General features: G+C 38.7%; 1 protein-coding gene across 2 annotated transcripts; it reads right to left on the bottom strand.

Annotated features, from left to right (window-relative positions):
• Positions 1–2,006: 2,006 nt before the first annotated feature.
• Positions 2,007–11,452, bottom strand: LOC144082612 (kinesin-like protein KIF3A). Of its 2 annotated transcripts, XM_077609874.1 has the most exons (17): positions 11,303–11,452; positions 10,628–10,901; positions 9,785–9,929; positions 9,437–9,521; positions 9,186–9,291; positions 8,864–9,003; positions 8,595–8,792; positions 8,334–8,508; positions 8,156–8,254; positions 7,017–7,173; positions 6,635–6,815; positions 6,355–6,465; positions 6,101–6,226; positions 5,716–5,769; positions 5,344–5,412; positions 5,115–5,245; positions 2,007–3,577 (listed from the first exon to the last, which is right to left on the bottom strand). In XM_077609874.1, the coding sequence occupies exons 1-17, from the start codon at positions 11,306–11,308 to the stop codon at positions 3,529–3,531; spliced, it is 2,106 nt and encodes a 701-aa protein (XP_077466000.1). In that variant the 5' UTR covers positions 11,309–11,452; the 3' UTR covers positions 2,007–3,528. The 2 variants fall into 2 exon arrangements, with proteins under 2 accessions (XP_077466000.1, XP_077465999.1); XM_077609873.1 differs by having other exon boundaries at positions 10,628–11,452.
• Positions 11,453–11,686: the final 234 nt, after the last annotated feature.

Here is an 11,686-nt window from a genome sequence, read left to right as displayed (position 1 = left end):
CATGCCACTGTAAAAAAGGACCGTTTGTCGCCCATTCCAAAAGTTTATCTTAAGTACATGTCCAACCTTTGTGAAGTAGGAGCTATGGCAGCCAATGAACGAACGTTCACTCACTGCCACCCTACCACTTGAAATGGATTGGACGGCTAACGTTATCAATGAGACACAATGAGTTGAGGAATGTCTGACTGACCTGTATTAACAACTACTACATATACAGTTGTGGTCAAAAGTTTACATACACTTGTGAAGAACATAATGTCAGATTTGATGACTTTTTTCTGTTCACCCACAATAAAGTCATAAAAGAACCAAACTTCATGAAGGTTTTTTGTGACAAAGAAGTATCTGTTCCAATCACTCTATCAGAGAAAAATCAGAGTTGTAGAAATAACTGGAAACTCAAGAGAGCCATGACATTGTTCTTCACAAGTGTATGTAAACTTTTGACCACGACCATACATATACACACACATATATATATATATATATATATATATATATATATATATATATATATATATATATATATATATATATATATATATATATATATATATATATATTTTTTTTTTTTTTTTTTTTACAAATCAGTAAAGTATCGGCATCGGCTGATACCTCACATCCAAATATCGGAAGACAAATAATGGTAATATTGCAATAACTGCGGATTGTTTATGTTAGATATAAATAATTGTAATGTTTGCTAACAGTAGAAGAAACAAGAACATTTGGGAAATATTTTTGGCCAAAAATGAAAAGCAATAAGGTGAATTTAACATAGGGCCTAGAGGATGTCATGTGAAGATTGGACCCAGTCTGTAAGTGTGACACCTGTGGTTTTGCAACTTAGACCATGAATCAGATATCATACGCTAATGCAATGATGGAACATTTTTGATACTCACCAAGCCCTTATACGGCCCTTTCGTCTTGTGACGTGTCCGCATATACTGATTCCCAATCTGCATTTGTTGTCAATATAAGCGGCGGACATTTGAACTTGAGGCTCATTCATCTTTTGGCACACACCTGCCTTTTTTCTCAAATCATGACTACTTTCAAGATCAACGTAATTTTCTTGCTGGCGGCCTTTTTTGCAGCATCCCTTGTACGTTCTAAAGATATACTGCCGAGGACTATTAAGGAATTAGCATTAGCAATTAACGCATCTGGTCTAGAGGTAAATTGTGCGGTAAAGTCACATTGGCAATGTATATTTATACCGTATTGACATTTTTGCCTTTAAAGTTGCAGGAAGTAAAGGTACAAAGTCCAAATTACACCCCTTGCAAGGTAAGTTTGAAATGGTAGTAATGTGATTTTTTTTTTTACCTGGATGTGAGATTGACAATGGAAATGATTTTTTTTTAAAGAAGTTCTTTTGTGAAGCTGAAAAAGCTTTGACAAATCTTACTCATGTGAAACTGTTGAAACTTGTGCATCACCTGAAAATGTACAATAAGAAGGTAAAATAGTACTATTAACATTCATTTTCATTTTTCTATTCACCTGTCGTACTAAAAATCATACTTTTTGCTATTATTGCCTTCCAGACAGGAGTTTCAAAATGCCACCTGATGAAGGATGAAAAATCTACTCTAGACAAATTGTTGGAGAACATCATATGGTGCTCAACACTGCTACTGTCTCACTGATCCGAGTGTTAATTGTTCACAATTTTTATGACAAAGTTTAAATTATCTTGCCATATTCATCGTGAATTATATTTATTTTTCTGCATCCCTGTTGAAGAGATCCATTTTTTGTATTTAATAAATTATATTTGGACAACTGCATTTTTAAAATCAACATCCAGATTTATGTATTTTTTAAATTGCATTATGTTATCAGAAAAATTTAGTTGTTTAAACTGTGAATGATCTTTAATGCTAACATGATGTAGTTGCACAAGTGTGTATATAAGCTCCAGATGTGGTTGTGTTCATTATCAAGATGGTCGCAATCTTTTATATCATTAATACAAAGCGAAGGCAACATGAATATGAGGTAAACGTGTAAAATAATTTAATAAATAAAACATCCTGGGTGAATGTAAACATTCGACATAAATCATGATATACAGTCAAATAAAAACCGGATTGCCTCCACTATGAAAGAAGCAAGTTACATAAAAAAAAATGACCTTCACAGAGCCTCATACAAGTGCATTATACTAAGGCATCCAGTAAATATGGTAAGTTCTGATAATATAGCTGTCACTTTTCAAAATAAAAGACGCACGAGTGGCACTAATGAGAGCGGGCTAGCATGCACTCTCCCAAAGTTTATGACCTGACGCGAAAGGGTAGAAATCGCACTTTCACTTAAATATTAATGACTACTTAGCTCTTATCAGAGTAGAAGCATTTGCCTTCATTTCCAAAAATGTTGTTACATGGAAGGATCGTTATCACCATAAATTACTGCATTTAGTTTTTAACCAGTGGAATAGAAAAAGCCGTGAATACATCTAGCAGAACATACAAATCCAATTATACCATTCATGTATTTGCGCATCTTTTACTTGGAGTTCCTTCAACTGTTCTTTTTCAGGGACAAACTAATTGTGGAACTACTTATATTTCATTTCTGACTTACTTGAAAGTATACACAGTAGTACTACAAAATGGCAAAAGATTGTACATGACTTAAGCCATAATTGAAGTATCACATTTTGATTGTAAATATACTCATAACAATGAAAATCAGTATTGTTAACCTCTCATTATCATATCTGGTAACTTTAGCGTATTTAATTGTATTAACCCTTTCAGGGACAGTGGTCACTACAGCAATTAATTAGGGTTAGATAACTACTAAGGGATTAATAAGGAAACTTGAACATGAGTCTTTTTTTTCAATATTAATCTTTTTTTTATTAATATTTTTAACTTTTTAGTGCCAGGCGTCTAATCTATTTTAACTGAGAAGGGCGATAAAACATTTAATTATTCGCCCTTCACAGACAAAATAAAATCAATTCGCCGTCGAAAGGAGGCGATGAGTTAAATGAGAAAATGATTTTTAAAAAAGTAGTAATTCCTGCATGACAGGGTTAGTTCATCCAATCATTTTCCAAGACAATTAGCCCCACAAGGGTATTGTTTTTTTTTGCTGTCATTTCAAACTCCAAGACTAATTTGCCGAATATATTCTAACTCATAATACCACTTGGCTATTAAATCACTTGCATCCTCTTTCATGCGGATTCAATAACTAAATGCAGCATTTCGACAGTAGCAGAGCCAACTCCGGTTAGCATTCTTGTATAATCACTCTGTTACAGAAAAACAAAAACATCCATGCCAAGTAAGAAGAGCTCCATAACCGAGCTACTAGCGACTGAAGTGCCTTTCAACGATACAGCAAATGTGAAGCTTGACATCCTAGTGAATAAGACTTCGATCAGCTAATGGGTGCGTCACATTTACAACTGTTCCTGATATACAGTGTACTCAGATCATCTTTTAAATAAGGATAAACAGTTAATTCAACCAAATACTTCTTCATTCCACCGCTATGTCCTCACTGCAGGGGGGACTCGGCGGCCGCTTCTGCTTTTGCTGATCTTTTCCTGTGAGGGGACGGTAGCACAAAATTGTTAGAGTCTTGGCAGGAAGACCGTTACTCAAAACACCATATTAAATCCCGTTATTGGCGCCGTAGTGCAAATGTTTCACCTGGGTTTTTCCTGCGTTCTAAATTGTGCAGACGTGAAAAAGACATTGCTGTGTGCGGTTCACATTTAGTCTGTTAAGAAAGTGTCTCAAAACCTATCACCGAGGTTACCTATTTACTTTACTTTGTACTTTTTACTCTTTACCTTAATGTTTTTACAACTTTATCTGTTCTGTTAGCCTGGGTTCTTTCTGCTACTTCTTTTTTGGAACCATTTTCTTTGTTCTGTTAGCCTGGGTTCTTTCTGCTACTTCTTTTTTGGAATCATTCAGCCATGCCTACGCTGTCATACACATGGGACTAGCTGTTACAATACGCAGCAGAAGGAGCAACACCTCAATGCCGCTGGAAATTCGGAGCTGGACAAAAGTGTCAGGAGAAGAAGTGACGCTTCAGACCAACCATTCCATCATGGGATAAGATGGAAGAGCTGTCGGCGCTTACCAGGCCGGAAACGGAGTCGAGGGGTTCTACTATGCTACTGTTGATTCTACAGCTCCAGACTACTGAGGAACTGTGCGGATAAGCTTGGAAGAGTGACTCTGCATATTCTCTACCTCGGTCACAGTCTGCAGAAGTTCCCCATCTTGTGGAAGACTTCCTGTGTGTGGTTCCATTTTTATCCAACTCTACAACGTCTTTTTCTTGAGACTGTATCCGTTTTTGCTACCGCAACCAAGATGGCGCCGCTCAATTGGCAGCCGGTGGCGGTAGCTCCATCCGCTCCTGCTCGTTTTGTGTTTTTGCTGCTTTTCTGTCTTAATGATTTGATTTGGTGATTCTTAATGATCACCATATACTTTGCTTTGTACTTTGTGCTTTTGCTTTGTTGTTCTGTGGCCTTTGGGACTGTATTGTCTAACTTGTAACTATGCCTTTCCTGTATCTGCATTCTCACCCTCTTGCGACTGTCACAATGAAATTTCCCGAATACGGGATGAATAAAGTTGTCCAATCCAATCCAATATGCACACTCAAGATTGCTCGCTCTGACCTGCAAACACTTTTTTTGCCTTTGTTCTGTATTCCACAGTTCTCCCATTTATGCTAAATAATGTCAGAAAAAGCACTTTTTGTGGCCGTGTGTCATGCAGGACATATTTCTCAATTTTGCCCCCAAGTTACTAATCTAATTTGAACAGCAGGGGATTAATTCATGATACACTTAAGACGGAAAAAAAGTCTGTGGAATTCTCTTAAATCGTTATCATTATTCCATACACTAGTGAAAGGACAAATTATGGTAATAAAGAAACAGCATAAATGCAGATTAGCATAGAGTGGCAGTGTTATCAGCGGTAGTTTGTGAGAACGAAAACTAAGATGAGACGTTTCACTTCATACAGACACTCGAGGTTGGAAATGAAAATTGAAAAAATGTCTTTTTAAATATGAATTCACTCCAATTAGAAGTTGCAGACTGAAGACTTTACCTGCGACCAGTCTTGGGCCGACCACTCTTGCTACTTTTGGAGGTTTTGGGCCTCTCTAGTTTCATCAGTGACTGTTGCATGCTCTCCTCTGTGTAGGCCAAATAGACATAAGACAGGTCTACCTCAAAAGGCTGTAGAATGAGAGCATAAAAGGAGTGTTGAGATGTTTGAAGACAAAAACATCTAAAATGGCAGCTGGAGTGGGACAAAAATAGCAGAACAAGCTTACATCTTTTTCCTTTTTGCCTGGAGCAGGTGTCTGTTTTCGCATATTGTTGCCAGTGAAGGCGACACATTTCTGACACAAGAAAGCAACGCATATTAGACAAAAACCTTGACATTCGCTAAACAAGTACGCTTATGTAAACAACCCAACTTACTTAAGATTTAGAATACAGTGAAACAAAGTACAACCCAAATTCCAATGAAATTGGGACATTAAATCAAAAAAGAGACAGATCTGGCCATGCTAGTACTTGGAAGTCTAACACAGAATGTGGCTTGCCATAATCGTGCTGAAATAAGCAGGATATTTATTTTATTTTTATTTTTTTTCCTCTCTCAATGAGTGTCCCCCTTGCAGTGTAAATCGAAACCTTACCAGCTGCCACTCTCCAATGTCTTCATTCCAGTGCACATAATTTTCAATCATCTCCTGAAAAAAGAAAAAATGTATGATGAAATTTTTCACAACTAGATTGGAGCCATGTAGTACTGATAATGTGCTCCAAAACCCTTATTCTAGAATCAGAGAAACAACTTACCATCCTTTCTAACCTAATTGGACAAGGCCTGAGCATGCAATATACCATATTCATATTATGATGGTTGTCATCATTGATCGACTAATCGCTTAAAAAAATAAAAATCGAGAACTATTTTGATAGTTGGGTAGATAGAATACGGATTTACAAATGTGCAAATCCCTTATTTTTTTCAAAAGCTTTTAGCTTATACAAACAAATCGTAGCCACTTAAGTTCAGACCTGGTATTCTGGAGGAATAAAGTTGTCGATGATCAACATTTGGAGACGCAACTCCCGGCTCAGTTGTCGAATGTTCTCCAAGAGGCCTTCGATCTCTCGGTGATGCTCTTGTTGCAAATCTGCCAACTGAAGTGTGAAACAAATAGAACCTCAGTGTAAAAGTGCATTTGTACTACAATCTCACCCATTTGGATGAAATATTGAAGACCAATACGGAAAATTGTACTGAATACATTCACGCCAGTGTTACCAACCTCTGATTTGGCAGCTATCAGCATGGTCCACACTTTTTTCAGTTTCTTGGTCTTCCCTTGTGCCTCCTCTTGAAGACTTGTATACTTCTCCTCAATGTCCAGGCGCTCTTGCTGTTTTTTTTTGACACGGATATATTAGATGCATAAACTAATGAACATTTACATTGCTATAATCTTTAGTAGGTAGGGTGTGATGGACACTATTCCGAAGTAATCAATCCTTCACATATAAACTTGGAAATAGAGCTTCCCTTTTGAATTTTTTCCGTGCAACATTTACCTCTTTCACCTCCAGCTCCTTCCGAAGGTGCTCCGCCCTCTGCCTTCGTTCTTCCAACTCACTGTTGGATTCATCCAGAAGCTTCTCCTGCTCCTCAGCTTTGGCTAGAAGGTCGACACCGCCTACAATCACCTTCTTCTCCAAGGCTGACAGTTTCTCACGCAGAAGGTGATGCTCCTGCCTAGGAGTCAAAATATGTCAGTCCCACAGCACAAATTAAATCTAAGATAGGCTACGGTAGAATATAGAGGAGTGTCTTCATTATTATTGCAGCATGTATTAAAAACAGTTTGTTAGGCTCCATGCTAATGTGCCATTAAAAAAAAAAGGATACAAATCTTTTTGAATATGTTATGAATCTTTGTTTGTTAGGTAGACTCACTGTGCTTTTAAAAGATCTTTCTCCCTCTTCTCCAGTTCGGCTTTTGCCCTGTTCCTCTCCTCTTCCTCCATGTCCAGCTTTGTCTCCAAAGCTTTTCGTTCCTCATCAATCTTGGCCTGCATCTCCACCATCTTTTCAGGGGAAATTTTTTTCTTGCCTGAAGGTAAGACATCCATTCATAAAGATGTTGATCTTCTATATTGTCAGTTCAATATGGTTAAAATGTGATTAGACTTTAAATATATTCATTAAAGCCTTTTAAATATGTAATATGAAGGCCTAAAGAATGAGTGCAAAGATGGACAAATTCAACATTAATAGTGATAAGAAACAAACTACTTGGAAATAACTCTAAAATGAACACTGACTCTTCTCCATAAAACAAATTATTTACAATAGAAAGAGAAAAAAAACAAATATTCCAACACCGACCTCTTTCTCCTTGAAGGAAGAGGTGTGGTAAAAAGCCAATGGCAGAAGAAGAAAGAGAAATCAGACAAACAGTATGACTGTTAGACTGCAACACCGTAACAGCAAAGACATTGTACAAGAAATAACAAATGTATCAGAACAATAAGAACACATCAATGAAACGATGACTGTATAAAATAGATATAGAATCATTCATAACCGAGCCATTAAACTCCATCAGGGGAGTAAATAAGAATTATGTCGCTCATTAATAGTGGTATGAAGCAAACTACTGGGAAATAAACTCTTTAAATAAATGCTAACCCTTCTCCAAAATACAAAATATTTGCTACAGGAAGATGAAAAAAAAAAAATTCTAACACCAACCTCTTTCTCCTTGAAGGAGGAGGTGCGGTAAAAAGCCAATGGCAGACGGAGAAGAAAGAGAAATGAGACATACAGTATGACTGTTAGACTGAAACACAGCAAAGACATTGTACAAGAAATAACAAAACAGAAGACAAGTTACTAGGACACATCAATGAAACGATGACTGTGAAGGCCCTCAAATTGAAGAAGAACGTTATAACCAAGTCAGGAACTCGATTCAGGGATTAAATTTGAATCAGTTTGCTCGTTAATAGCAATATTATTTGTCCAAAAGGACAAAAAAACATAAATACGGTACATGTAAAGCATTTCGCATCACTAACATTTCTCTTTCTTACCTCTTCGTCGCCTGCGTACTTGTCCAGTCTCCCCTCCTTCTTCATCTGCGTCATCTATCTCGTCTGACCCGCTGCCCTCCGAACCGGAGATTTCCTCACCTGATACGCCATAGTAGAACAAATCAATAATGTCGCACGCCAAAGACCACTGAAGAAAAGGGTGGGGAACCATTGTTACCTTCTTCAAGTTTCTTCTTCAGATCCTCAATCTCCTTCTGAAATTTGCGCAGGAGAGCTTCCTTGGGGTCTTCATTGATTCTGGCTTTGTTCTTAATGTTTTTGGCTCTGTTAGCATAGCGCAGGGTACTGATGGTCTCATCGTAGTTATAGTCAGCGGGCCCGATATTTGCGCACTGCCAAGTACGAATTTCAGCATATTAAAACCTGCCAAATTCCTGGAAAGTGACTCACTAATAATATTCCACACTTGGAAATTTACCATCAACGTCTTCGAGTTCCCGCCGAGTGAATCCTGCAGTAGACGGGTTAGTTTGGAGTTCCTGTATGGCACATGGGTGCTCTTGCCGTCTACTAGAGCAGAGATAACGTTTCCGAGCGTAGAGAGTGACAGATTGATCTTTGTTGCTTCCTTTAGGCGCTGTCCCGTGGCCCCTGTTTTACCCTGTCTTTCGGAACCCTATGAGGGAGATGAAATTGTAAGGCAAGAGGCGATGACAATAATCTTAACTGAACTAATATTTTACATACTGCAAGATCAACCAGATGCAGTTTTCCCATTCGCACGTGCTGGTTTCCATCCACACCCTTCTCACTGCACTCGATGGTGATGGTGAAGATGGCGTGCGATCTGGAGCTGTGCTCATTCATATTTGTAGAACCGACAGAGCCTGACAAAGAAATACAGAATACCAGAGTTAGGCTCAAACAATTATATGTATATTTTTTTATTAATCTACGTTAATTAAAGCCTATTTCTGGTCAATTCAAAATTCGCTAGTTGGATTGCCTACAACACTACACTATTAGGGATATTTACAACCAGGCTGCCAACAATTGAATCTCTTCTTACGGTTTTTGTTTCCCAAAGTCATGATCCTGTCCATGTCATCCGCATTGTTCGCCACATACCCAGATAGATCTTTGATATATACACCAACGTCAGGTCTTTCCTTGACCTATAATGGGGGACAAGTGCAACCAGATTAAATTTATTGGAGCCCATTCTAGATAATGCAGTTTGAAAAATGACTGGCTTCAACCACTCTTTTTAAAAATAAACCACCTTTTTTGATAAAATAGAATGGGTAACAGATTGAATACCTCCAATCTTTGTGTCTGGTCCTTAGCCAACAAGTCACGCACTTCTTCATTATAAATCTCAAGGTATGATACATGGACCAAAAACCTGCAGAAGGGTAGGACAGACAGAATATGATACTAATCCATTTTTTTCAATATTACAAGTTGCTCAGTTGTTATTTCCATTCCACTTGCATTAAATGTGTGGATTAAAGGTAAAAACTGTTTTCAACCACAGCATGTTTGTGGTTGTAACTTCATTATCTACATTTCATATCGTATAAATAACGCAACAATGAACTTTGTAAAGTAATAACATGAATGAAAGAAATAAAATCGTCAAATTTAGGGATAATCATATCTACATACCTAGTGTCCCCCTCTGATTTAGCAATGTGACCAAAAATATGAGCAAAAGAATTTGGGATTATCCCACGTAGCTCTGGGACTGCTCGTACGCCTTCCATCGTGAAGGTCTTTCCAGTTCCAGTTTGTCCGTAGGCAAAGATGGTGCCTGTGACAGAACAGAAAAATCTAAACACAAACCCCTAAAATGGCTTTTTAAAGCAAAAAGTGTGCATGACAAAACTGCTTTGATAGCAATGACTTTAAATGCAAATGAGTATGCAGAAAAAGTCAGTATTGAATGTGGGAGGAAACTACCAAACCCTGAACATATATCATCTTGAAACTGGTGATTTAAAACCCCGTCAAACTATTTTTGGGATGCTATTCAGTTCATTTTTTCCTCTTTATTTTTCTTTATTTCCAAAAAATACATATATACTACTGTATAGTATATACACTTGGGGTGGCCTGGGAGATGAGTGGTTAGCACGTCGGCCTCACAGTTCTGGGGTCGAGAGTTCGATCCCTGTTGGGTCCTCACTGTGTGGAGCTTGCCTGTTCCCCCCGGGCTTGTGTGTGTTTTCTCCGGGTACTCCAGTTTCCTCCCACATTCCAAAAACATGGTTGGTTGAACACTCTAAATTGCCCCTAGGTATGAGTGTGAGCATGAATGGTTGTCCGTCTCCTTCTGCCCTGCGATTGGCTGGCCACCAATTCAGGGTGTCCCCCGCCTGGTGGGCAAAGTCAGCTGGGTTAGGCTCCAGCACCCCCCACACCCCTTGTGGGAATAAGTGGTTTAGAGCATGAATATACACTATTTTTCATGGCTGGTGCAGGAGGGGTACATAATGAAGGGGGCATTACCATTGTATCCTGCTAGGACGGAGTCAACGATGGGCCGGGCTGTGAGGTTGTAAACATCCAGTTGTTTGCTTTCCGGTCCAAACACAGTGTCAAAGGTGAATGTTTTGGGCGGCTCATGTTGGGTTTCCAGCTTGTTGACCGTGATAGTGCCCCGATTCTCGTCCACGGCCACGGCCTGCTTGTGGCACATCGCCTTCTCTTTTTGGTTCAGTGGACGGCATCGCACCACCACCTTGACATTATCGCACACCTCCGGCTTTTCAAGCTTATTGCTCTGAAAGACATCACGATCGGTCATTGCGCGGACACAAACCTCACTCAAAACGGGAAAAATGGACGAGTGGACATTTGATAGAAATCCATTGGCAACGCTCAGGTAGCAAGTGATCTCAGTGTTGTGGGGTTAATAAGCATTTTTCTGTCCATCGTATTATGAAATACAAACAATCCCAAAAGGAAAATCACAATGTCAAGGATAAATTGAAAGATAGATCCAACCCGTGACTATGCAATCGTCGAAACAGACAACGTGTCACAAAGGACAGTGTACGCTTACCTCAAATTCTGGTTTAAGGCGGGTGTGCTAACAAGCTAACCGGTTAGCATCACATCACTGGGATCAGAGGAAAAGGGAGGAACCCTTAGCCAACAAAATACCAAATACAAGCGACTTACCGGCATAGTAAAATCGCTGGGATGTACTTAGAGTATGCACGCAATTACTGGTAATCGTGCGGTCGAATTGGTTAGACATCAGACTGTTTATTCAAAGAATTTAAATGCCATCGGAGAATCCAGACTGGCAGACAGCATCACGTTCGGGAGCTCGGCGGAAACTGTCTGCGCATGCGTCACCTGTCCGGAATTCCTAACATGAAATAAATAACATTTAAAAAAAGAAAAGAAAAAACTACAGGTGTTACTGTGGTACTTTATTTTGTGTCTCTTCCAGAGTTAAAAAAATAGGAGTGAAAATTAAAATTTGTTTGAGCCTCTTAGTGTGTGTGTGTGTGTGTGTGTGTGTGTGTGTGTGTGTGTGTGTGTGTGTGTGTGTGTTGC

The sequence above is a fragment of the Stigmatopora argus genome, chromosome 9, assembly GCF_051989625.1.
Source record: "Stigmatopora argus isolate UIUO_Sarg chromosome 9, RoL_Sarg_1.0, whole genome shotgun sequence".
NCBI lineage: Eukaryota > Metazoa > Chordata > Actinopteri > Syngnathiformes > Syngnathidae > Stigmatopora > Stigmatopora argus.
Note: the sequence above shows the minus strand (reverse complement) of the source record. Positions and strands in the feature narration are given on the sequence as shown.

Coding starts and splice junctions, on each gene's coding strand:
- LOC144082612 (XM_077609873.1), bottom strand. CDS start 10,925: ATGACCGATCGTGATGTCTTTCAGAGCAATAAGCTTGAAAAGCCGGAG. Junction 8,255..8,333: donor GAAGAAGAAACTTGAAGAAG/GTAACAATGGTT, acceptor ATGGCGTATCAG/GTGAGGAAATCTCCGGTTCG. Junction 6,816..7,016: donor AAAGATCTTTTAAAAGCACA/GTGAGTCTACCT, acceptor TTTGACTCCTAG/GCAGGAGCATCACCTTCTGC.